The sequence below is a fragment of the Electrona antarctica genome, assembly GCF_951216825.1.
Source record: "Electrona antarctica genome assembly, chromosome: 10".
Lineage (NCBI taxonomy): Eukaryota > Metazoa > Chordata > Actinopteri > Myctophiformes > Myctophidae > Electrona > Electrona antarctica.
The window spans coordinates 5,273,661-5,300,126 of NC_136791.1; the positions used below are offsets into that span (position 1 = coordinate 5,273,661).

General features: G+C 47.1%; 1 protein-coding gene across 1 annotated transcript in view; it reads right to left on the bottom strand.

Moving 5' to 3' along the window:
* cdh23 (cadherin-related 23) overlaps window positions 1–26,466 on the bottom strand; it is a gene marked incomplete at its 3' end in the record, with an annotated part of 389,228 nt that overhangs the window by 249,416 nt on the left and 113,346 nt on the right. Inside the window, exons 7-10 of the mRNA XM_079512237.1 lie at window positions 21,422–21,534; window positions 17,165–17,353; window positions 5,126–5,275; window positions 1,271–1,429 (exon numbers count right to left, since the gene is read on the bottom strand). Of these exons, the coding sequence (XP_079368363.1) occupies window positions 1,271–1,429; window positions 5,126–5,275; window positions 17,165–17,353; window positions 21,422–21,534 (611 nt within the window). The remainder of the gene's footprint in view (window positions 1–1,270; window positions 1,430–5,125; window positions 5,276–17,164; window positions 17,354–21,421; window positions 21,535–26,466) is intronic.

Sequence of the window (26,466 nt, forward strand, 5' to 3'; positions counted from 1 at the left end):
GGGTTCAATTCCTGGCCAAGTCAATGCAAAGACTATACAAATGGTACCGCAAATCCTTGCTTGGCACTCAGTCAGTACCAGGGGTTAGATTGGGGGATAATTCCCTGTGACATACTAGCGTCATGTCCAGGGGCATGAAAATGGTAAAATGGTAAATGGTGCATTTATATAGCACCTTTATCCAAGGCGCTTTACATAGATTGTGCATTACATTCACCCATTCACACACACATTCATACACCGATTGCGGCGGAAGCCATGCAAGGTACCAACCAGCACATCGGGAGCAATTTGGGGTTCAGTGTCTTGCCCAAGGACACTTCGACATGTAGACAGGAGGAGCCGGGATTCGAACTGCCGACCCATGGATCATTGGACGACCTGCTCTACATGTCCAGGGGATGCACATTTACATACAGCTGCCTCACACTAGGAAAACAGGACATAAGCTCCTGAGTCCTGACTGACCTACGTATGGGCCTCAGGATCTGTTTGTCCCCAAGACTATACTTACTTACTTAGAATCAAGCAATGTCTGTATTTGTTTTAAGTTCTTTATAGATCATTCATACATCATCTGAAATATCTCAAAGTCATCTCCTTCACATCCTTGTCGGTGTTGCATTATGAATAATGCATATGGCCCTGCACGGCTGTGAGCACTGTTCTGTTCAGAAAGGTACACGTGTACTACTCACCAGGATGTTCTGTTCAGAAAGGTACACGTGTACTACTCACCAGGATGTTCTGTTCAGAAAGGTACACGTGTACTACTCACCAGGATGTGAGCACCACGGCTGTGAGCACCGTTCTGTTCAGAAAGGTACACGTGTACTACTCACCAGGATGTTCTGTTCATAAAGGTACACGTGTGCTACTCACCAGGATGAGCACTGTTCTGTTCAGAAAGGTACACGTGTACTACTCACCAGGATGTGAGCACTGTTCTGTTCATAAAGGTACACGTGTACTACTCACCAGGATGTTCTGTTCATAAAGGTACACGTGTCCTACTCACCAGGATGAGCACTGTTCTGTTCATAAAGGTACACGTGTGCTACTCACCAGGATGTTCTGTTCTGTTCATAAAGGTACACGTGTACTCGTCTACTCACCAGGATGTTCTGTTCTGTTCATAAAGGTACACGTGTACTCGTCTACTCACCAGGATGTTCTGTTCTGTTCATAAAGGTACACGTGTACTCGTCTACTCACCAGGATGTTCTGTTCTGTTCTGTTCAGAAAGGTACACGTGTACTCGTCTACTCACCAGGATGCGCACCAGCGAGGTGCCCTGTGGGGTGTTCTCTGGCAGGCTGATGTTGTACAGAGGCTTGCTGAAGATAGGACGGTTATCGTTCTCATTGATCAGGTCAATGAAGATACGAGCAAATCCCACGTGGTCCGACATGGATTCATTGGCGTAGAGCTGGGGGGAGTGGGGGGAAAATATATATTAACCCATTTTGACCTGAGATCAGATTCTAAAAATGTCTTCTACATCCTGACAGTTTTCTGAAAAAGCTATGTTTCTATGTCAGTGGTTCTTCGATTTTTCAAAAATAGCAGACCTACAAGCTCGTAGCGCGCCACTCGGTGGCGCGCTATGAGCTTGTAGATCTGCTATTTTTCAATAGCTAAAGCATAACATAATGCCAACACCAAAAGGGGTTCCCGCCCAAAATGGCATAATATAATAATAAAGAGGTACAGTGTACTTGCACGCTATACGCACTCAAATAAGAACTTTAAATGCAATACAACTTTTATAGAAAGAGACCTGCTGTCAGATATGTCACTATGGCGTTATGCTGCTAAATTGCTGAGTAATGAATTGTAGCTTACAAAGTGAGAGCATATGTCACTTCTGTAAATGACTGACTGGGCTTGAATTGAGGTGAAAATACCAATGAAGTTGTTCCAACATTCAAGCTTTACTAAGAGGGCTATATATACTGTAGCACGAGCCTCAACTATTTTGTTCACCACTTTGTTCGTCAATGATATATAGTTGTGGCGTGGACACTGTCAGCCTCTTGAGTTATAACAGTTTTTAAAACAATATATTTAAACTTATAGTTTGGTGTGGACAGCCCTTTTAGGTAATGATCTATATATATATATATATATATATATATATATAGTTAGTAGTATACTATACTAACTATACTATGTAAACAACTAAACCAGGGGTGGGCAACTTTGACGATGGAGAGGGCCACTATATTTCCACACTCACTCCCTAGGGCCATATATTACTTTCGTAGCAAAAATAGCCGATCTACAAGCTCAAAACGCGTCGCGCTGCGACGCGTTTTGAGCTTGTAGTTCGGCTATTTTTGAATTGAAATATTGATTTTTTTTTTGCTATTTTTGAATTGGAATCCTGATTTATTTATTTTTTTATGTTATTTCAAATGCCTTTAATTATACTTGTGTTGAGCAATGAGCTACTAATTTAGACTGAAGCATGTTGTGGAATTGTAACAGCTGAAACCAATATTATATCAGTATTCTGACATTAACCTGAGGGCCACATTAAGTGAAGGTGGGGGCCGCATGTGGCCCCCGGGCCGCCAGTTGCCCACCCCTGAACTAAACATACAGTAGTATAAGTCAGCGTGATCTAGTATGAGCGTGACGACACTAACGTAAGCGTTGCCTTCCTTTGTAAGAATGCTATAGTTCCAATGTTTGGAACTATAGCCCATATAGCACCCCGCTTTGCGGCGAGATTGCGTGTCGCGGCGAGATTGCGTGTCGCAACTCTCTCTCTCGCTCTATGGGTCCGAGTATAATAGTTTTTTATTATAAAAAGTACAGCAATAATTAATGTAGTGACTCTTATGTAAGCTACAGTACCATTCTAACTCCGGTGGGGGAAAGTAACTAAGTACGTACCTACTTAAGTAAGATTTTGAGGTACTTTTACTTCACTGGAGTATTTCTAGTTTTGTATACTTCTACTTCTACTCCACTACATGATCTCAGACACAACTATTGTACTTTTACTCCACTACAACTTTAATTACTATAGTTACTTTGTAGATTTGCATTATTATTACAAAACTTACATTAACCACTTCAGCCCTACAGTATATACCTTTCGGCCATTTGAAAATAGCAGATCTACAAGCTCACAATGCGTCACGACACGACGCATTGTGAGCTTGTAGATCTACTATTTTCAAAAGATTTTTATACACTTAAAACCATGAAACGGGACAATCTGCATAACAAGTATACTTTCTACTTTTGGTTGCCATTTTTTTGATGCCAATACTTAGTACTTTTACTCAAGTACATTTTTTTACTTTTTTTTTTACATTTACTTAAAGGGATTGTGACATTAAAAAGAGGTTTTGGATTTTTTTCCAGCTCAATTGCACCCAAAACACCTGCACTTTTAAAATTGAGTAGATTTTCTGTGGTCTGGGGTTTTCTGGCTCAAACAGGTGCTCTGATTTTCCTGCTGTTTGTGATGTAAGAGCCAGCAAATCCCATAATATGTCAATGGGATTTGCAAGCAGATGTCACTGTTTTCACTGTGTTGCCTGTTTTCATTGTAGCTCAAAAGGCTTCCAAACCCCAGAGAAAACCCCAGACCACAGAAAATCCACTGAATGTTCAAATGTTTGGGTGTAATTGAGGTCATACAACCTAAAAGAAAAACGAAAAATAAAAATTAATGAAAATTAATGTCATAAAAAAACCTTTAAATTATGCCCACTGGGGCATAATAATAACCCCCCCCCCCCATCTCTCTCCCCATTTCCTGTCAGCCTATACTTTCATCTATCCCTCTATCAATAAAAAGAAAAGAAAAAAGGTCGAAAGTCCAAAGTAAATAAAAAAAGACTCACAGAGAAGCTGTAGGTGCGGATGTTCTAAAGACTCACAGAGAAGCTGTAGGTGCGGATGTTCTAAAGACTCACAGAGAAGCTGTAGGTGCGGATGTTCTAAAGACTCACAGAGAAGCTGTAGGTGCGGATGTTCTAAAGACTCACAGAGAAGCTGTAGGTGCGGATGTTCTAAAGACTCACAGAGAAGCTGTAGGTGCGGATGTTCTAAAGACTCACAGAGAAGCTGTAGGTGCGGATGTTCTAAAGACTCACAGAGAAGCTGTAGGTGCGGATGTTCTAAAGACTCACAGAGAAGCTGTAGGTGCGGATGTTCTAAAGACTCACAGAGAAGCTGTAGGTGCGGATGTTCTAAAGACTCACAGAGAAGCTGTAGGTGCGGATGTTCTAAAGACTCACAGAGAAGCTGTAGGTGCGGATGTTCTAAAGACTCACAGAGAAGCTGTAGGTGCGGATGTTCTAAAGACTCACAGAGAAGCTGTAGGTGCGGATGTTCTAAAGACTCACAGAGAAGCTGTAGGTGCGGATGTTCTAAAGACTCACAGAGAAGCTGTAGGTGCGGATGTTCTAAAGACTCACAGAGAAGCTGTAGGTGCGGATGTTCTAAAGACTCACAGAGAAGCTGTAGGTGCGGATGTTCTAAAGACTCACAGAGAAGCTGTAGGTGCGGATGTTCTAAAGACTCACAGAGAAGCTGTAGGTGCGGATGTTCTAAAGACTCACAGAGAAGCTGTAGGTGCGGATGTTCTAAAGACTCACAGAGAAGCTGTAGGTGCGGATGTTCTAAAGACTCACAGAGAAGCTGTAGGTGCGGATGTTCTAAAGACTCACAGAGAAGCTGTAGGTGCGGATGTTCTAAAGACTCACAGAGAAGCTGTAGGTGCGGATGTTCTAAAGACTCACAGAGAAGCTGTAGGTGCGGATGTTCTAAAGACTCACAGAGAAGCTGTAGGTGCGGATGTTCTAAAGACTCACAGAGAAGCTGTAGGTGCGGATGTTCTAAAAAGACTCACAGAGAAGCTGTAGGTGCGGATGTTCTAAAGACTCACAGAGAAGCTGTAGGTGCGGATGTTCTAAAGACTCACAGAGAAGCTGTAGGTGCGGATGTTCTAAAGACTCACAGAGAAGCTGTAGGTGCGGATGTTCTAAAGACTCACAGAGAAGCTGTAGGTGCGGATGTTCTAAAGACTCACAGATAAGCTGTAGGTGCGGATGTTCTGAAGACTCACAGATAAGCTGTAGGTGCGGATGTTCTAAAGACTCACAGAGAAGCTGTAGGTTCGGATGTTCTCGAAGTCCAGAGGTACGGCCACCCGCATGCGAATGTCTGCTCGGCCCTGCACCGCCGTGGGAGAGATGGTGAAGTGCTCCGAGTTGTTCCCCGTCAGAAACACCTGGAACATGCTGTTCACTCCCTGCCCCGGGGGGAAGAACACGAGGGGGGGGGGGGGGAGAACACGAGGGGAGGGGGGGGGGGGGGGGGAGAACACAAGTCCATCATGAGAGGAAGTGAGTGTGAGCCTATAGAGGGTAGGCGCATGCTTAAAGTGAATGGCACATCGAGTGGCAAATCGAGTGGCAAAGGAACATGCAAAGTGAGTTTAACATTGTTTAACGTTGTTTAATGCAATCAGATATGACTTTTCTGTGTGGATGTATGGGCTGTCAAGGCCAGAAAGTTGTTTTTTGCCACTCAGTAGGCGTTCCTGCATAACTTCCTGGTTTGATGCTGATGTCACGCGCATACCCTTTATAGGCAGGTGACTGATACAGATGATTAAAAATGTGAATGAAACAATGAAAACATAACTAGTGTAACTCGTGGACGGGAGGTAAGCTGTTCTACATCAATTAACTTGTGTAACAAGACAAGAACATATAAGTGACGGGTTGAAACGAGCGTTTAAATCGCTTATTTATTAGTCAACCGGTTCCATGTTTTTCAAGGACGGAGAGGCAGAACATTTGGCAAAAATGGTAAGCAGAAGGTCAAGAACACGACCATATGAGCAGCCATCATCTGGGTGAGGTTGAAACTGAATTAGTCCCTGTGGGATTAAGAAAGGTCTCCTCTCTACCCTTTAACAACAAAGAGATTTGGCATCGACTGTAGAGGGGGGGGGGAAAGGAGGGGACCAAGTACAGACCCCCGGGGGTCCCCGGTCAAGAAAGTATATAGGGTTTCAAGTGGTTACCATAACATTCTTCCTCCAGGTTGCATACACTGGAGAGTGTAAGTATTTTGGTGTTTTAAACATTATGTTATAATTTAGCTATTGAAAAATAGCAGATCTACAAGCTCATAGCGCGCCACCGAGTGGCGCGCTACGAGCTTGTAGGTCTGCTAATTTTGAAAAATCTTGAAAATGTGGCACAAATCTTTGAATACACTGCTTCTGGGGAAGTCCCTGCTGGAACAACATATTTTCAGATAGGGGTCGGCGGCCAAATACATGAAAAAGGTTTAGCACCACTGACATAGAAACACAGGTTTTTCAGAAAACTGTCATGATTTAAAAAAAAGGAAGTCAACACGTGTCCCCCGAACCTCAATATCTCCATATTGAAGTTATCTATATCGTCTATTGGGGATTTTCTTCTCATGGTGATGCCAGCCACCTGTGCATGGAAGTCAACGTGTGTCCCCCGAACCTCAATATCTCCATATTGAGGTTATCTATATCGTCTATCGGGGGTTTTCTTCTCATGGTGATGCCAGCCACCTGTGCACGTACAGATCTATCTCCCTATCTTACTATCAACATACTGACAACAACTGCGAGAGCCAACAGCTTTGAAACACCACCCGGTGACGTGAGTTAGCTGTGGCCCGTGTGGCCTGCTCAGTATCTAAAAGGATATACATACTGTACCCGGCTGTTTTCATTCAAGCCGTGGTTGATGGCGAGCCTGATAATAGCGAACGGCCTCTTATCCCCGGCGACGAGTGCGAGGCTTCCCAGGCAAGCGGCATGGCTGGCTGGGGAAGCCGCGATCGATGCCAGTCACACATACAGTAACAATTCACCTCTTATCAGTCCCTTCCACCGGGGGCATTTCTTTCTCCTATTATCTCTACATCTCTCCAGCATTTATCCTCTGTGTCATCCTTCAACCTTCTATATCTCTCGACATGGACACCCTATCCCCTCCTCCGCCTGTATAATCTAACATGGACACCCTATCCCCTCCTCCGCCTGTATAATCTAACATAGACACCCTATCCCCTCCTCCGCCTGTATAATCTAACATAGACACCCTATCCCCTCCTCCGCCTGGATAATCTATCATTTTCTATTCCTCTCCCTTTCTCCCCCCCGTCATTCAGATCGGGAGCAAGAGGTTAGATTTCAGGCTGGTGGTGAGTGAACTTTTTTGAAATCAACAGCTTGCAGCAGCTTCAGCACACTCGCGCACGCACACACTCACACATGCAAGTGCGCACACGCACGCACACACACACACAAAACACATAGTCACCGCTGACCAACGTTTGCTGCGTAATGAGCTCTGCCTCGTCACCCACAGCCAATTATAAAGCCCCCTATTCCTATTCCTGCGCGCAAATCCATTTGCCCGGCGAAACGGCTCGTGACGACGACGGCAGGACGATTGATCCACAGAGAGGAAATTGTTTCCGAGTTCAATAAACATTTAACCTGGACTGAGGTGCTTCTTGGGAGGGCAAAGAAAAAGCAGGACAAAAGAGGGACAACAAAAACCAACAACAAACCTTAAATGAATAAGAGATTAGGTTCAACCAAAAAAACCCCAAAAACAGCAGTTTGTTATCAGATTATGCCGCTTGCTGCTGCAGCTGCATGTTCATGTCGCCTTTATCTCCAATCACATAAAGCTCACACATACTATTATTGCTCGACGTTATGTAAATTGTAATCGGGGCACATTTGGGTGCAGAATATATAGACAAAAGAATCCCCAGGCTCTTCCCCCGCAGAGAGGTAATTCTACCTAACGGGATGCTTACCGATGGAGACAGTTAATGCCGTGTTCCTTAACCTATTTTGACCTGAGATCAGATTCTAAAAATGTCTTCTACATCCTGACAGTTTTCTGAAAAAGCTATGTTTCTATGTCAGTCGTTCTCAATATTTCGTGTCAAGGACCCCAAAAATTATATGTAATTGGCCGTCGACCCTCATCTGAAAATATGTAGTTCCAGGAACCCCTCAGAAGCAAAGAATTGAGTTAAAAACGTTCGCTCTGAAAGAATATATTCAAAGATGTGTGCCGCATTTTCACGATTTTTCAAAAATAGCAGACCTACAAGCTCGTAGCGCGCCACTCGGTGGCGCGCTATGAGCTTGTAGATCTGCTATTTTTCAATAGCTAAAGCATAACATAATGCTAACACCAAAAGGGGTTCCCGCCCAAAATGGGTTAATCATTACAGCGTGTGGTTTATGAGATGAAGAGAACTAATGGTGTGCCGAGGAGGACATGATGAGATCCCCAATGAGACACCATGACTGGCTATACTTCAATACCGCGCGGCTGTGTCTAGAAAGCGGCAGCTGTATGTGTGGTCTGTTTAGAGTCATAGTATAGAGGGTATGCGGATGCTTAAAGTCAATGGGACATCGAGTGGCAAATCGAGTGGCAAATCGAGTGGCAAAGCAACAGGCAAAGTGAGTTTAACATTGTTTAATGTTGTTTAACCCATTGATACCTGAGGCTGAATCTGGGAACGCCTTCTAGGGCCTGACCTAAGGTTTCTGAAAACCTTCAAATTTTGATTCATTCTTTTTTTAAATAGTTATGTTTTTTCAAAAATAGCAGACCTACAAGTTCATAGCGCGCCACTCGGTGGCGCGCTATGAGCTTGTAGATCTGCTATTTTTCAATAGCTAAATTATAACAATAGCTGATGAGACACAGAGAGAGCGCCGGCATCAAGGGTAGAACAACGTATAGGTTGCACCAGGCATCAATGGGTTAATTCAATCAGATAGGACTTTTCTGTTTGGATGTATGGGTTGTCAACGCCAGAAAGTAGTTTTTTGCCACTCAGTAGGCGTTCCTGCATAACTTCCGGGTTTGATGATGATGTCACGCGCATACCCTCTATAGTAAGTATTGCAATATTGAACGTTTTGTATCAAATAAACTAGAAACTACTACACACTATGTACTATGTTTGTTTTAACCTGATTGTTTTATATTGTGTCACTGTTCAGCTCTTTGTAACCTTGTTTCGAAAGGTGCTTTATAAATAAAATGTACTTACTTACTTACTTACTAATACATCAGACACTATTTGAGCCCTGCTTAACCCCTTTTGGTGTTCTAAGCATTATGTTACACTTTTAGCTAGCAGATCTACAAGCTCGTAGTGCGGCACCGAGTGCCGCGCTACGAGCTTGTAGGTCTGCTATTATTTTTAAATCGTGAAAATGTGCCTGAAATCTTTGAATATATGTTCTTTCAGAGCAAATCTTTGCTACTGAGAGGGTCCCTGGAACTACATATTTTCAGATGGGGGTCAGCGGCCAATGTCATATATATTTGGGTTCCTTGACATGAATATGTTTGAGAACAACTGACATAGAAACATGGGTTTTTAATAAAACTGTCAGGATTTAGAAGACTTTTTTTTTTTAATTTCGACGTCAGGCCTAAATAGGTTAATGATAGGAAAGGCCATGGTTTTGGACATACAAGGTTTCCACCACTGACGATATACAGTATGTCAGCTTGGACATACTGGCCACTCCTGCGATCACACGATGACCACCATGGCAGCCGGGGGAAGAAGGAGAGAAGGGTGGCGTGGTGGATTGGCATTATATGCTGGAAATAGCCCCCCGTTGTTCTTGTTTTCATCTCGGGGAGAAACACTGTGGCTGATGGCTGCTATTTAAAAGACCATTCAATATGCAGGGATGTCACCTCAAACTGCCCATAAACGTAATTGCCCATCCATTTAGCTTCAGCCTTTTAGAGAGCCATCTGTAAAAGCGACCTGTCAGAAGGCGTTTGCCACAACGTTTCGCTTTTTTGCTTTTGTGACGGGTTCCAGTGACCAAAGAAAGTTGCGAGCTAGGCTGTCACTCTCAAAGAAACAAGCCCTTCACATATGGAGAAAGCGAGATTACACCCAGAGTCAGTACATGTCAGCAGAGTGCGAACATGTGGGCGTGTGGCACACTGTGTGCGCACGCATGGACATACGGCCATGAAAAAAACAACAAAAAACGATTAAAAAACTGTCAAGCAAAGAAAGAAACAGACAGAGTGGGAATTGTATTCCCTGGATGTGGCGTTTATGCATTCAAGTTTAACATTAATATCCATCACGGCGCAACACACGATTTGGCAGTACAGTATGTGCAATCATTTCACCGAGTTGCACAGATTTGAGCGTGCCAAATCCGTTTCATTGCACTGCCACTGACCCCCACGCTGTAAAGCAAAGCAAAGCAAAGTTCTTTGTTTACCCAGGGTGAATGGACTAAGCTCGACGAACTTGTTTACAGCCAGACCCTGCTCATAGAACATTTCATGGTAGGGGTTCACAATGCCTTGCTCAAAGGGCACTTCAGCGGTGGTAATTTTAACGTGCCGGTCCGGGGATACGAACTGGCGACCTTCCGATAACAAGACCGCTCCGCAAACTGTTCGGCCACCGCTGCCCCATGTACCGCTGCCCCTATGTACTGTACCGTGTTGTTGGTGATCAGAGAGAGCAGGCGGAATACAACCCACCCGGCTCGGTTAAAATATATATACAGTATATGTATTCGGCTATATATACTACAGATCTGGCTAAAAAAGTCTGAGTTACACTTGGTTACGCAGTCGGTGATGATGCGTGCCGGAAATCGCAGATCTACAAGTTCACAACGTGCCCGCGGCAAGACGCAAGGTGAGCTTGTAGATCTGCAACTTTTGAGCGAGCGACTATAGTGTTTGACGGCAAATTTTAATTTAGTCACATTTTATTCACCTGGAATGTTTTAGTGTCAGTCTAGTTTTAGTTGACAACTTCTACAGTTGATTTAGTCGACTAAAATGTATTTTGGCGGGCCTTGATGGCGTCGTAATGGCAGATTTTACACTTGCTGAAAATAGCCCATCTACAAGCTCACAACGCGTCACACAGGCTTGTAGATCGATGAAGTAGATTGATGTAGTTTTTATTTGTTCTTATAGTTTTAGTCATCACAGCATCGTTTTTAATTTAGTCTTTATTCCGTTTCCGTCATAGTTTTAGTTGATGAAATCAAGCGACCCAGTTCCTAAGGAGTAGGAATCAGCCTCTGTGTTCTGTAGCCATACGGCAGGTTGCCACCAGCCCTCTTCAGCTCAACCCTCATACGATACACAGCAGTGAATGGAGACGTCGCCGAGTCTCTGCTAGAGTGAGAAGGTTAACAGGCAGCGTAGCGCTGCAGATTGAGCTGGTGGGTGAGTCTACCGTGCAAGGGAGAAGAGGAAAAAACCATGCACTCGATTTGAATAGATGAGTTGTTCTTGTTAGCATAGCAAGAAATTGCACTCAATGCTTCTTTTAGGTCTGTCTGTCTGTCTGTCTGTCTGTCTGTCTGTCTGTCTGTCTGTCTGTCTGTCTGTCTGTCTGTCTGTCTGTGCTTTTCAACAGCATCCCATTTAGTTTTACATCACTAGTTTCCCTTCAGTTATTACACTGTAGAATCACAGGAAATAAAACAACTACCCATACGGGTCCATTTGGTTCCATCGGTACATTCTCAGAGTTAAATGAACACAGACGATTTCACAGTGTGTGACACCCCAACGTCAGGCATGATGTTAGGGAGTTCAGAGTGACTGCAACGCCAAAACACTCTCTCACGCACGCACGCACGCACGCACGCACGCACGCACGCACGCACGCACGCACGCACGCACGCACGCACGCACACACACACACACACACAAAAATGCAAACCCAGATAAACACGGGCGGGGGGGGGGGGCATGAGGTGGAATAAGGAGGGGTGCTAGCCTCTCTTATCGCGCGCCAGGTGTACGGGTCGACCCCCTCAGTGCACGTTGCCACCGTGCACTGGTGTGCAGCAATGCTCACACACGCACGCACGCACACACGCACGTGCGCGTCCGCTTCACCATCGCCATGCCGACAGCAGCAAATACACTCCCCTGGCATGAATAAACAACAGCGGCGGCAAAAAACCCCTCCATGCTGACTCTGTTTCACTGTCTCTCATACAGGCCTCTCTCTCTCTCTCTGTTTCACTGTCTCTCATACAGGCCTCTCTCTCTCTCTCTCTGTCTGTTTCACTGTCTCTCATACAGGCCTCTCTCTCTCTCTCTCTCTGTCTGTTTCACTGTCTCTCATACAGGCCTCTCTCTCTCTCTCTCTCTGTTTCACTGTCTCTCATACAGGCCTCTCTCTCTCTCTGTTTCACTGTCTCTCATACAGGCCTCTCTCTCTCTCTCTCTGTCTGTTTCACTGTCTCTCATACAGGCCTCTCTCTCTCTCTCTCTCTGTTTCACTGTCTCTCATACAGGCCTCTCTCTCTCTCTCTCTGTTTCACTGTCTCTCATACAGGCCTCTCTCTCTCTCTCTCTCTCTCTGTTTCACTGTCTCTCATACAGGCCTCTCTCTCTCTCTCTCTCTCTCTCTGTTTCACTGTCTCTCATACAGGCCTCTCTCTCTCTCTCTCTCTGTTTCACTGTCTCTCATACAGGCCTCTCTCTCTCTCTCTCTGTTTCACTGTCTCTCATACAGGCCTCTCTCTCTCTCTCTCTCTGTTTCACTGTCTCTCATACAGGCCTCTCTCTCTCTCTCTCTGTCTGTCTCTCATACAGGCCTCTCTCTCTCTCTCTCTGTCTGTCTCTCATACAGGCCTCTCTCTCTCTCTGTCTGTCTGTCTCTCATACAGGCCTCTCTCTCTCTCATGCATGCTGTCTCTCTCTGTCTCCATCAATCCTGACAGACAGTCACTACAGACAGTACCACTTCTGACTTCACTACATTAGCCCATTTTGACCTGACGTCGAATTAAAAAAAAACGTTCGCTCTGAAAGAATATATTATATTCAAATATTTGTGCCTCATTTTCACGATATTTAAAAAATAGCAGACCTACAAGCTCGTAGCGCGCCACTCGGTGGCGCGCTATGAGCTTGTAGATCTGCTATTTTTCAATAGCTAAAGCATAACATAATGCTTAGTTAAAACACCAAAAGGGGTTCCCGCCCAGAATGGGTTAGTTATGCTAAACACACAGGAACACCCTCAGTGTCCATTCAACTCAGAGTGCACACATGGAACCAAATGATGGGTCCATCATGTCACACATTGGTACAGTCTCAGAGTTACAAATGATGGGTCCATCATGTCACACATTGGTACAGTCTCAGAGTTACAAATGGACAAAATGAAAACGGAGGATTTTTACCGTGACATTTCTCCCATGCACTTCCCCCCCCCCCCCCCCCCACCCCCGCCCCCCTACATCTTTTCCTCGCCGATCCACTTGACTTGCAGTTATCTGTCAAATTCCACCCCGGCCGGCTGCCGTTGGGTGAATCAATCAGAGTTGACTATAGCTTTGGGCTTATCTCCATCCCAGGTGATTGATTTTCCTCGTTAGGTATAATTTGATGCTCTCTACCTCCCCATCTCTTCCAGAGCAAATTAACCCATTTAGACCCGAGGACGCAGCAGTCGTCGCCTTATAGCTTTTAACCACTTTTAACCGTTTCCGTCCGTAGGACGTCGCCACACGTCCTCAGACGTTCCAATCGACGCGTACATACGACGTCCTCAGACGTCCTAGATGTCCTCAATGATACGGGGCGAGATAATAATATTCTGAATTTTTTCCTTCTTTTTTTTTTCAGTTCGCCTTTCGGCTACCGTATGCTAAACTCTCGGCTCGTGTTAGATTACCGTTGACTTAGCTGTTGAAGAATGACTCGTCTCTCCTAATCCAGGGTGCTCTCCGTGGTTTTGAACGGATCGATATACTAGCGCTTCATTTCTGCTCCTCATCCGTCTCTCCCGCAAAATATGAACGCTTTTTGGATCATATATCGTATAAATTAAAACTATAGAGCACCGAAGTCTGACGTCACTTTCAGTAGAGGGCACCAACACACAGGTTCGTGTATTTGTTTATTTGTATTGAAATCTCCATAGGGCGATTTTATGTCGCTTCATATAAGAACTGTGTTTGAAAAATAAACCGACCACCCCGGCGTTTCTGTCAGGGGAGTGGCTGTGCGTCGTTAATGATGTCCATTCATATTTGATACAGCCAGTTTCTAGAGAAAATGGAATTAATGTGACCGCAAAAGCCTTGAAACTACATATGAATGCAATGTCGCTGAGCATATACGTCACGCCCAGCTGTCAACATATTGCGTTCCTGAGATTCCTCGTTGACGTAAGCTCAGCTGGTGGTGACTCGACTCGTACTAACCACGATACATTATATATCAATAAAATTTAAATTAAAATAAACGTAATTAACGTTCAGTTTCTGTTGTGCGACGGGCTGCGGGCAGAAGCAGCCTACTCGGAAATGTAGTCTCTGGGTTGTTTGGCTCGTTTCTAACGCTTATTTTGTTACTCTTTGGGTATATTTGTACATTTCCACGTGAAAAGGCTGGGGTGATCGGTTTATTTTTCAAACACAGTTCTTATATGAGGCGATCTAAAATCCCCCTATGGAGAGTACAATGCTTATAAAAACATACACGAACCATGGGACTGGCATCCTCTACTGATAGTAGAGGGCAGTGACGTCAGGACTTCGGCGCTCGATGGGAATGTAAGCTAGCAATGTAAAGCAAACCGGTCATGGGTTTCCGAGTAAAAGCGGCCATTTCTTTCCGGCACCCCAGAGCTCCTATTTTGAAGGACTTCCGGCACTGATTGTGTTAACTATAAATTTAAACTTTAGCTGTTGAAAAATAGCAGATCTACAAGCTCATAGCGCGGCACCGAGTGGCGCTCTACGAGCTTGTAGATCTGCTATTTTTGAAAATCTGTGAAAATGTGGCACATCTGAATATCATTAAATCATCATCATTAAAATATTCTTTCCCAGCGAGCGTTTAACTCAAATCGTTGCTTCTGGGGGGGTCCCTGGAACAACATATTTCCATATGGGGGTCAGCGGCCAATTAGATATAATTGTTGGGGTCCTTGACATGACATAGCTTGAGAATCACTGATATAGAAACATACGTACTGTAGGTTGTCAGGATTTAGAAGACTTTTGTAGAATCTGGTATCAGGTTTCAATGATTTAAATTGTAGTAGAGCTGAATGTGCGTGCTAGTCACATGAGCGACCGTGTGTGTGTGTGTGTGTGTGTGTGTGTGTGTGTGTGTGTGTGTGTGTGTGTGTGTGTGTGTGTGTGTATGTACAGTATGTATACGGTGTGTCTGCAGTGAAGTCATTTGGTTCAGCTAATACAAGGTACTGGCAAATGCACCATGGGAAATAGTTGAAGAGAACATCCACTCACATTACATGCATGCACGGCACGCACGTTTTTCACGATTGTCAACAAACAAATCGAAAATCTGGCACAATTTGCACAACCTTCACTTCATGTACATATTTGCACTGCTTCTCATCTGCATTACACTCTGACTTTCCTTCTTTACACTCTGATGTTAATTACACATCACCTTGTTGTCCAAACACTACACACAATGTTCAGTTGTTGCACACACACTTCTCACGTAAAATCTCAAAGCATCAACCTACAACACACACATATTCAAATCTCTAAACATGCAGGTTTTTTTGAGCAAATGTGTCTGTCTGGGGCAATGTAGTCAGCTTCCACTGGGCTGCTCAAGTGCGTGAGTGGTTCCAGGACCACATCATTCTCCTTTCCTGAATCCCATTGAGGGTACCAGGCTTTCATTTCCGTCGGAGCAAAAAATGAAAGCCTGGAGGAATGCATTGGTGACCCACAGTAAAAATGAAACAAAACAGTTTTGGCTGCATATTAGTCTGCAGTTTTATGTTTGACTATGAAAACCGTACACTTTCTGCTCATTCTCCAGAGTAAATGAGTCTTTGTCATTCATATGGTGTGTTCCATTTCTACGATTGTGTTTTAAATTGGGCACTTCATTGTGATGTAAATGCTTGGTAGTGTGCAGCAAATGCTTAGTTGTGAACTTGTGTGTACTCAATGCATGGTATGTGCACAAATATAGCTGTGTGTACCAAATGAAAACATGAGTTCCATTTTGGGAACAGTTAAGAAAGACATTTGATGGCAAAAGAGTCATCATGCAAAAGGAGTGTCAGGGTTTAGCATTTTGTGTGTGCGGTTTTGAAAAAGCCATTATTGTTTTGAGAAATGTGTGTTATAACAATCGCGAAAAACTGTACAAAAATGTATATGTATTAGTCCAAATCTCAGTCATTGTATCAAGATTTGAGCACAACTTGCTACTGGAGATGTTCAACTTTGATAGAACCCTGGTTGTACAGTATAAGGTTTATGGGTGCGAACGTAATCGATACTGTCCAAATCAATAAACTTCATCTGTATGCTGTATCTGATTCTCCACGAATGAGTAGCTCTCATAGCAGGGTTGATTTCGTTGACTAACACTATGACGAAAAATGTTCGTCGACTACCTTTTTTCACTGACGAAAACTGACAAAATATATGGACAATTTTGGTCAACAAATAAAAAACTAGACTAAAATGTTACGAAGGGACGAGTGGACAAGTGACCCAGTATAAGTAAAAGGCACAAGTCATTTTACACTTGGTTGCATGCTGAACGCGTCGTTGTGAAATTAGTCGACTAAAACTAGACTAACACTAAAACATTCCAGGTGACTAAAATGAAATTCAAGAGACCATGACTAAAACTAAAATCTAAAATTTGCCGTCAAAATCAACACTGAATTGAGTATAGCTCTCATTGTACAGCAAAATCATCCCGCCCCCCGGGAAACAAGATCCATACACAGCATCTCCAGACTCAAATACCACACGACAGTGTGATTTGAGTCTGGCTTATTAGCCAGGCTACTACACTTCCACTGCCAACCTGGGGGTGGGCAGCAGACTAACCTCATGCTTCCTTCGATGCATGAGGAGTCCAAGCTGCTTCTTTTCACCTGACAGAGGGGAGTTTCCCTGGCCGGACGTATAGTGCATGGAAGGAACACGTTATTCCAACCAGTTCCTTTCCCCTCCATCAGGCGCCCCGGCTGGCCAGGGGGAGGCAGGTTTAGAGAGCAGGATTACTGCATGTTTTTGTGAGTGATCCCTTTCAAGATGGCTGCATGCACACAGGGGACCACATACCTCGTCCTTGTCCTCGGCCTGGATGAACAGAGGCAGGGCGAAGCCCACTTGGGCCAGCTCGGTGATTCGCACGCGGTACTCGGAGCTGTTGAATTTGGGGGCATTGTCGTTCTGGTCAATCAGCAGGATGGTGAAGGTGGTCATGACCGAGGCGTCTGACGGGGAGCGGTCCTCGTTCAGCTCCGTTCCCTGAGGGGGGGGGGGGGACAGAGAGAGAGGCAGAGAAAGACGCATTTCATTGCACTGAAAATGTCATTTAGTGGTCGGTCAGCGCGCGCAATCTCAGGCTCTGTATTTACAGCTGTTCATTTATTGGATCAAAAGATGGACGGACACAAAGCAATCATAGAAATAGGCACAAAGTGAGGCCAACAGAGGGCCGCGCGCGCACGCACACGCACACACACACACACACACACACACACACACACACACACACACACACACACACACACACACGCGAGCAACGAGATATAAGAGAAAGGAGATATAAGAGAAAGGAGTCCCATTGAGAAGACCCAATTACTCTCTGGTTGCCTTTCTGTGCCTGCCAGCGTCCGTCCGTCCAGTGACGTGGGAGGCCTTGGAGAAAAGAATGGAGGATGAATGGTGCATGGGGAGAGTTTCAGAAAGACAGGAGCGGAGAGAGAGAGAGCTGCTTCTGGGCGTTTTATTGATGGAGCCACGTCACACCCAGGGCGATAGGAGGGGGCGGGGGACGGTCTGGAACAACAACGGTGGTCCACTGGGTAATCGGGGTAGTTTAACCCATTTTGACCCGAGATCAGATTCTAAAAATGTCTTCTACATCCTGACAGTTTTCTGGAAAAGCTATGTTTATGTCAGTGGTTCTCAATATTCATCTGAAAATATGTAGTTCCAGGAACCCCTCAGAAGCAAAGAATTGAGTTAAAAACGTTCGCTCTGAAAGAATATATTCAAAGATTTGTGCCGCATTTTCACGATTTTTCAAAAATAGCAGACCTACAAGTTCGTAGCGCGCGCCACTCGGTGGCGCGATATGAGCTTGTAGATCTGCTATTTTTCAATAGCTAAAGCATAACATGATGCTAACACCAAAAGGGGTTCCCGCCCAAAATGGGTTAACCTCTCTTGTCCCTCCACCCGCTGAATCGTTTGGCCTCCACCTCTATATGCTCAACGCTATCTAAACTGAAGTTGAGAAATTAGCTGTATTACTATGGCAATCCACAATCAATACCTGCGCCATCTAAGAGTATAGCGCAAGCAGAGAGAAGGGAGAGAATGGGAAAAAAAATCCATATCTTATAAATATTATTTTTTGGGGGGGGGGGAGAGGGGGTTATTTTTTTCATATCAGCACTTTTGCTTATTTCACTTCTTTGTAATCATTGATTTCAATTAAGAAGATAGACTAGGGATGCGATTACCCCCCCCCCACACACACACACACACACACACACACACGGTGCACTGGGATAGTACATATTATGCTTTGAGCGTTTAAAATTACATTTTAAATAAATAAAAGTCAGCAACGTACAGTAGTACCTACAGTCTCGTACATTTTTATAGAACTAGACCTGTAGGTGCCCGTCGCAGTCGGCCACCGGCCTACTGGGGAACGATGCAACTTGGGAACCTAATGATATACGTTGTCATAGCACCCGTTTTAACTGTCAGCCGGTGTCCCACAAGGAAACCCTGTGCAGCTGGGCTTTAACGTTGAACGCGTTTGCACTTCCGCATTTTGGGAACCACATTTTGGTGCCCAAATCGGAAGTAGACGGTCCTTCCGGGGGGGGGGGGGGGGGGGGGGGGGGGGAGCTTCGCGCCAGATCAGTCTCTATCCTTTTATATACTCTATGGTGAAGACTCAACCCGGCCCACTGGCAGAACCTGATTGGTTGAGCCTCAATTGGCTGAGGCAGAGGCTGAAAATTGCACAGGTGAAAGGAGTTGGCCTCATTAGGCGCACTGGCAGAGCCTGGCCAGAGCCTTTTGTGGTGGTTCTGGAGAACCGTGGGTCCGACCGACTCGATAACTGGCACTGCACTCCCTGTGGGGGTGTGGAACGCGTGTGTCGAATGTGAAGTTGATGGGTCAAACGGTTCTCGAGTTACGTGCATTACAACCGTACACACACACACACACACACACACGCATGCACGCATGCACGCAGACAAACAGACAGACAGACAGACAGACAGACAGACAGACAGACAGACAGAGACGTGGCGCATTTATAGTAGGATGAATAATAATAATAAAATAATAATATTGAATTATATGATAATACATTTAATACATTTTGTTTAGCGTTTTTCATTTTTTCACAGAATCAAACATTTTATGTTCACGATTCACCAGGATGGCTTGAATATTATTGTAAATCTCTATGGAGGAAAAAATTAATGGCAGATTTTTCAGTGGGTCTAGAAAACCACGCCCACTGCTACAGTATGCTCTATAATACGTAACTGCTTTTTGTGACTTGCCAGTGAGGTTTGAGGACCATTTCTTTCCGCGATACACGTCAAAGCGCTTTGTCAGGACGGCCCATCAAAATTCCGCTAACAGGTACGAATCCTACAAAACGCTATAGGCCTTTGATCAGAAATCCTTCAACTTCTGCTGTCACTTCAAATCCATTTCACGTACGCTCTCACACTCTTTGAGGAAGGACATTAGAAGAGCAGAAATGGAAGAGACAGAGGAGAGGGGAGGAGAGGAGAGGAGAGGAGAGGAGAGGGGAGGAGAGGAGAGGAGAGGAGAGGGGAGGGGAGGAGAGGAGAGGAGAGGAGAGGGGAGGGGAGGGGAGGGGAGGGGAGGGGAGGGGAGGGGAGGAGAGGAGAGGAGAGGAGAGGAGAGGAGAGGAGAGGAGAGGAGAGGAGAGGAGAGGAGAGGAGAGGAGAGGAGAGGAGAGGAGAGGAGAGGAGAGGAGAGGAGAGGAGAGGAGAGGAGAGGATTGACTGTGGAAGGAGAAGTGTTCATTCATCTATTTGTAAATCACCAAATGGTCCATTTGGTTACACTATAGAGCGATGCCCGTTGGTCACTGGCCTACTTGGAACCATGCAAGTTGGAAATGGATGCCCCACCCAGATATTATGTCTGTGTCCCTTTTATGCCCATATATGGAGTTCTTTGTCAGGCATGCACAAAATATAGAGTCTATGCAGATGTCAGAACAACATTGTGATGTCAGAACAGGCCAGGCTCCATATATGGAGATATAATGGTGATCAGGTCCAGAGCCCGGGCAGAGGCCTTTTGCGGCGGTTCTGGACAACCGTGGGTCCGACCGACTCGACACCGGGCACTTCACTCCATGTGAGGGGTGTGGAACGTGTGTGTTGAAGTCGGTGAGGCGAACGGTTCTCGAGTTACGTGGATTTCCACGTATGTACACACACAGGGACTTGGTGATATATCTAAATTTATAGTTAGATATATATTTGTGCACTTTTGGAGTTAAACTGACTCTGAGGATTACTGACTCTGACTCTGGACCTACGATGTAGGGCCATGGGCGAGAGGGGCAGGTTCCACACGATGAAAAGCTAAGAGAGGTAGACTTAAGCTCTGCGGAGGGAGCTGGCTCAAATAAAAAGGACTGACATCTCAGCACCTCGGAGGACACCAAATCCTACTCCTTCATCCCCTCACCCTCGTTTTCTCCCGTCCTTCCTAGCTCAAAACGCCTCGCGCTGCGACGCGTTTTGAGTTTGTAGATCGGCTATGTTTGCTATATTTGAATTATAATCCTGAATATTCTTTTTTAATTGGAATTCCTAAAAAAGTTACATTTTATTTCATTTAAAATGCATTTCGTTATAGTTATGTTAACTTTATGAACTAATACAAATACATTGGACATAAAAAAGACAACTATAATACTAGTCATTAAGCTACATATAGACTGAGGTAATTAAAGCGGCTCATGTTTGCATGTTTGGAATTAACAGCTGAAATCAATAATATATCAGTATTCTGATTATTAACGTGCTGTGATTATAAATCTAACTGATGTGATGGTGACGACAGGATCTCACACCGCGAATATTCATTTCCCTTGTCTCACATCATCGGAAATAGGTTATTGGGTGGGGGGGATTCAGTGGGTCTTTTGTGTTTGAAAACTATAGAGTCTTCATGCCACTATAGTGCTGATGAAAGGCAGTAGAGGATATATGGAACCCCCCAGGAGGGGAACTGTCTGGAATCCCTCTCCTGGGCTGCTAATATCTACAGATCCCTTCAGGAAAAGCTTACCTTGACAGTGAGGGTGAATCCAGCCGAGTAAAGCGGGTTCTCCCTGTCGAGCTGACCATTCACGGTCAGAGAGCCGCTGATGTAGTCCAGGGAGAAGACACTGTTGGAGTTCCCTGCACACAGAGAGAGAGAGAGAGAGAGAGAGAGAGAGTCAGTCAGGAAGGCAGACAGATTGACAGGTATATAGAGAGAGACACAGCGAAGCGCACAGACAGAAACAAACAGACTAGCCCATTTTGGGCGGGAACCCCTTTTGGTGTTAGCATTATGTTATGCTTTAGCTATTGAAAAATAGCAGATCTACAAGCTCGTAGAATCGAAGAACCACTGACATAGAAACATAGCTTTTTTAGAAAACTGTCAGGATGTAGAAGACATTTATAGAATCTGATCTCAGGTCAAAATGGGCTAGAGAAAGAGACAGAGGTGGAGACGGGAGGAGAGGATCAGGAAGACCACAGGAGGAACTGCAAGAACTTCAGAGGGGACATGAGAATCTGTCAGGTGAATAATTTAAGTTAACCACTGATATGTACAGTATAGGAAACACTGGAGACAGAGACACCATGGGGCAAAGGTGCTGTGCGTACGCGCGCGCGCGCGCGCACACACACACACACACACACACACACACACACACACACACACACACACACACACACACACACACACACACACACACACACACACACACACACACACACACACACACACACACACACACACACACACACACACACACACACACACATCATGCAATATGGATGCTATGGCGTTAGTTATGCTGCCTCCGTCTCCCTCTCCTCTGCCCTGTGCTGACCCCACCGCTGCCTCCAGGCCATGTCCACTATAGGACGCCTGCATCGCTTCGTCTCATCTGTCACTGTCATCTTCCCTTCCACCGCTCCTCCTTCTCCATCATGAATGGAGCCTTCCCTCCTCTCCCCCTCCCCCTGCAGTGCTCCCGTCCCGGTGGGTCCATGTTCACCATGCATCCCCAGGGGGTCCATGTTCACCATGCATCCCCAGGGGGTCCATGTTCACCATGCATCCCCAGGGGGTCCATGTTCACCATGCACCCCCAGGGGGTCCATGTTCACCATGCATCCCCAGGGGGTCTATGTTCACCATGCATCCCCAGGGGGTCCATGTTCACCATGCATCCCCAGGGGGTCCATGTTCACCATGCATCCCCAGGGGGTCCATGTTCACCATGCATCCCCAGGGGGTCCATGTTCACCATGCACCCCCAGGGGGTCCATGTTCACCATGCATCCCCAGGGGGTCCATGTTCACCATGCATCCCCAGGGGGTCCATGTTCACCATGCATCCCCAGGGGGTCCATGTTCACCATGCATCCCCAGGGGGTCCATGTTCACCATGCACCCCCAGGGGGTCCATGTTCACCATGCATCCCCAGGGGGTCTATGTTCACCATGCATCCCCAGGGGGTCCATGTTCACCATGCATCCCCAGGGGGTCTATGTTCACCATGCATCCCCAGGGGGTCCATGTTCACCATGCATCCCCAGGGGGTCCATGTTCACCATGCATCCCCAGGGGGTCCATGTTCACCATGCACCCCCAGGGGGTCCATGTTCACCATGCATCCCCAGGGGGTCCATGTTCACCATGCACCCCCAGGGGGTCCATGTTCACCATGCATCCCCAGGGGGTCCATGTTCACCATGCATCCCCAGGGGGTCCATGTTCACCATGCATCCCCAGGGGGTCCATGTTCACCATGCATCCCCAGGGGGTCCATGTTCACCATGCACCCCCAGGGGGTCTATGTTCACCATGCATCCCCAGGGGGTCCATGTTCACCATGCATCCCCAGGGGGTCCATGTTCACCATGCACCCCCAGGGGGTCCATGTTCACCATGCATCCCCAGGGGGTCCATGTTCACCATGCACCCCCAGGGGGTCCATGTTCACCATGCATCCCCAGGGGGTCCATGTTCACCATGCATCCCCAGGGGGTCCATGTTCACCATGCATCCCCAGGGGGTCCATGTTCACCATGCATCCCCAGGGGGTCCGTGTTCACCATGCATCCCCAGGGGGTCCATGTTCACCATGCAAGATTCGTTTTTGGGCTTTTATGTCTTTAATGATAGGACAGTATAGACTGACAGGAAATGGGGAGAGAGAGCGATGGGGAGTAACACACAGCAAAGGTCGTCAGGGATCATCGGGATTCGAACCTGTGACACTCTGTCAGGCTGGCATTGCAGCCTATAGGGGGGTGCCCGGACCACCACCACCACCACACCGGCGACGGCCCATGGGGCCTGGGTTCATGTTTTTGTCCCATTCCATTTTGTTTATCTCTGCCAGGATGTCTCCAAAATGTATAGGAACAGAATTGCATGAGACTTGGTGGAATTTTACTCTCAAAAGTGGGAGTGCATGTGGGCGTGGCGGCTTCTTATAAAACTGCACATAACGATACAGAGGCAGACATACAGTAAGAGGACAGAAGAAACAAGATACAAACCCTAGGTTATTAGTTATTAGTCCATTCAAACACAATGAGGCTGCTGAAGATGTGTTGTTCTACACCACGTTATTGGCAGAGTGCCGTCGTTCAATTTGAAAGTTAGCAGTTTAAATTAAAGCTTCAATAGTAAAAAAAGAAGGAAAGACAAGGAACTATTTAAAAATCAGCCAGTCATCACTTGTTTCAGGAGACATATTTTAAAACAAGTCCACTTGCTTCGGAATCAATCAAATCAAATGAAAGATGCACCATCTGTTTCAAAGTCTTTGATTATACATTCAATGATGATATTGCGATAATGCACACACACACACACACACACACACACACACACACACACACACACACACACACACACACACACACACTCAAGAGTAATGCAAATGTGTAAGAGCACGGTTCACATCAACAGGCTCTGCGGATGAAGTGGCGCCAGTTGAAACACAGCCAGCGCTCCTCACAGCTCCAGATGAACCCGTTGACAGCCACATCCTCCTGGGTCTTGTTCTCGCAACTTCTCTGCCCCTCTCCCCTTGCTTCTCTGCCCCTCTCCCCTTGCTTCTCTGCCCCTCTCCCCTTGCTTCTCTGCCCCTCTCCCCTTGCTCTTCTCTGCCCCTCTCCCCTTGCTTCTCTGCCCCTCTCCCCTTGCTTCTCTGCCCCTCTCCCCTTGCTCTTCTCTGCCCCTCTCCCCTTGCTTCTCTGCCCCTCTCCCCTTGCTCTTCTCTGCCCCTCTCCCCTTGCTTCTCTGCCCCTCTCCCCTTGCTTCTCTGCCCCTCTCCCCTTGCTTCTCTGCCCCTCTCCCCTTGCTTCTCTGCCCCTCTCCCCTTGCTTCTCTGCCCCTCTCCCCTTGCTCTTCTCTGCCCCTCTCCCCTTGCTTCTCTGCCCCTCTCCCCCTTGCTCTTCTCTGCCCCTCTCCCCTTGCTTCTCTGCCCCTCTCCCCTTGCTCTTCTCTGCCCCTCTCCCCTTGCTTCTCTGCCCCTCTCCCCTTGCTTCTCTGCCCCTCTCCCCTTGCTCTTCTCTGCCCCTCTCCCCTTGCTTCTCTGCCCCTCTCCCCTTGCTTCTCTGCCCCTCTCCCCTTGCTCTTCTCTGCCCCTCTCCCCTTGCTTCTCTGCCCCTCTCCCCTTGCTTCTCTGCCCCTCTCCCCTTGCTTCTCTGCCCCTCTCCCCTTGCTTTTCCATCCCTCCCCACTTTCTCACTCACACTGCATTTACTCAATTCACTTTTTGTCACCACCTCTCGCTTTCACTCACTCCACCTCTCTCTCCACTTCTCTATCAGTGTCTTCTGTCTTTCTTCCCCCCCTCTCCCTCTCTCTCTCTCTCTCTCTCTCTCTCTCTCTCTCCTCCTTTCAGGCAGATGGTGTCTGCAGTTCTTGCCCACTAATTACACCAAGCAGATGGAGACGGCAAACAAGGTATTCGAAGAGCAAAGCCGCAATCGTCTCTCCATCCTCAAAGTCTGCACACCTTTCACTACCTCCTCCCTCCCTCCCTTCTCGTTTTGCACCAGACATTTCTCTCATCTATTCCTCCAGTCCCCTTTTCCCCATATCCCTCTCTCCTCTCCCCCCCCCCCCTCCCTACACCCCCCCCTCCCCTCCCCCCTCCCTCCACCCCCTACCACCTCCTCTCCTTCCCTCGCTGGCTGCAGCTATTCTGCTCCTGTCATCTCATTAAGGCAGTGCTCCATTATTCTAACGCAAGACGTGACAATTATTTGTGCCACGCGAGCACACTGAATGCCCCGCCACTGCACGAGCTTGATTGAGATTCCTTGTCTGTCTGTCTGTGAACACGGGTTGTCGTGGGAGGGCCTGGAGGGTCCCCCCCCCGGCCTCCCCTCTGTCTGTGAACACGGGTTGTCGTGGGAGGGCCTGGAGGGAGAGTCCCCCCGGCCTCCCCTCTGTCTGTCTGTGGCGACACGGGTTGTCGTGGGAGGGCCTGGAGGGTCCCCCCCCGCCTCCCCTCTGTCTGTCTGTGCGACACGGGTTGTCGTGGGAGGGCCTGGAGGGAGAGTCCCCCCCCCGGCCTCCCCTCTGTCTGTCTGTGCGACACGGGTTGTCGTGGGAGGGCCTGGAGGGAGAGTCCCCCCCCCGGCCTCCCCTCTGTCTGTCTGTGCGACACGGGTTGTCGTGGGAGGGCCTGGAGGGAGAGTCCCCCCCCCGGCCTCCCCTCTGTCTGTCTGTGCGACACGGGTTGTCGTGGGAGGGCCTGGAGGGAGAGTCCCCCCCCCGCCTCCCCTCTGTCTGTGCCGACACGGGTTGTCGTGGGAGGGCCTGGAGGGAGAGTCCCCCCGGCCTCCCCTCTGTCTGTCTGTGCGACACGGGTTGTCGTGGGAGGGCCTGGAGGGAGAGTCCCCCCCGCCTCCCCTCTGTCTGTGCGACACGGGTTGTCGTGGGAGGGCCTGGAGGGTCCCCCCCCCCTTGTCTGTCTGTCTGTGAACACGGGTTGTCGTGGGTGGGCCTGGAGGGTCCCCCCCCCCGGCCTCCCCTCTGTCTGTCTGTGCGACACGGGTTGTCGTGGGAGGGCCTGGAGGGTCCC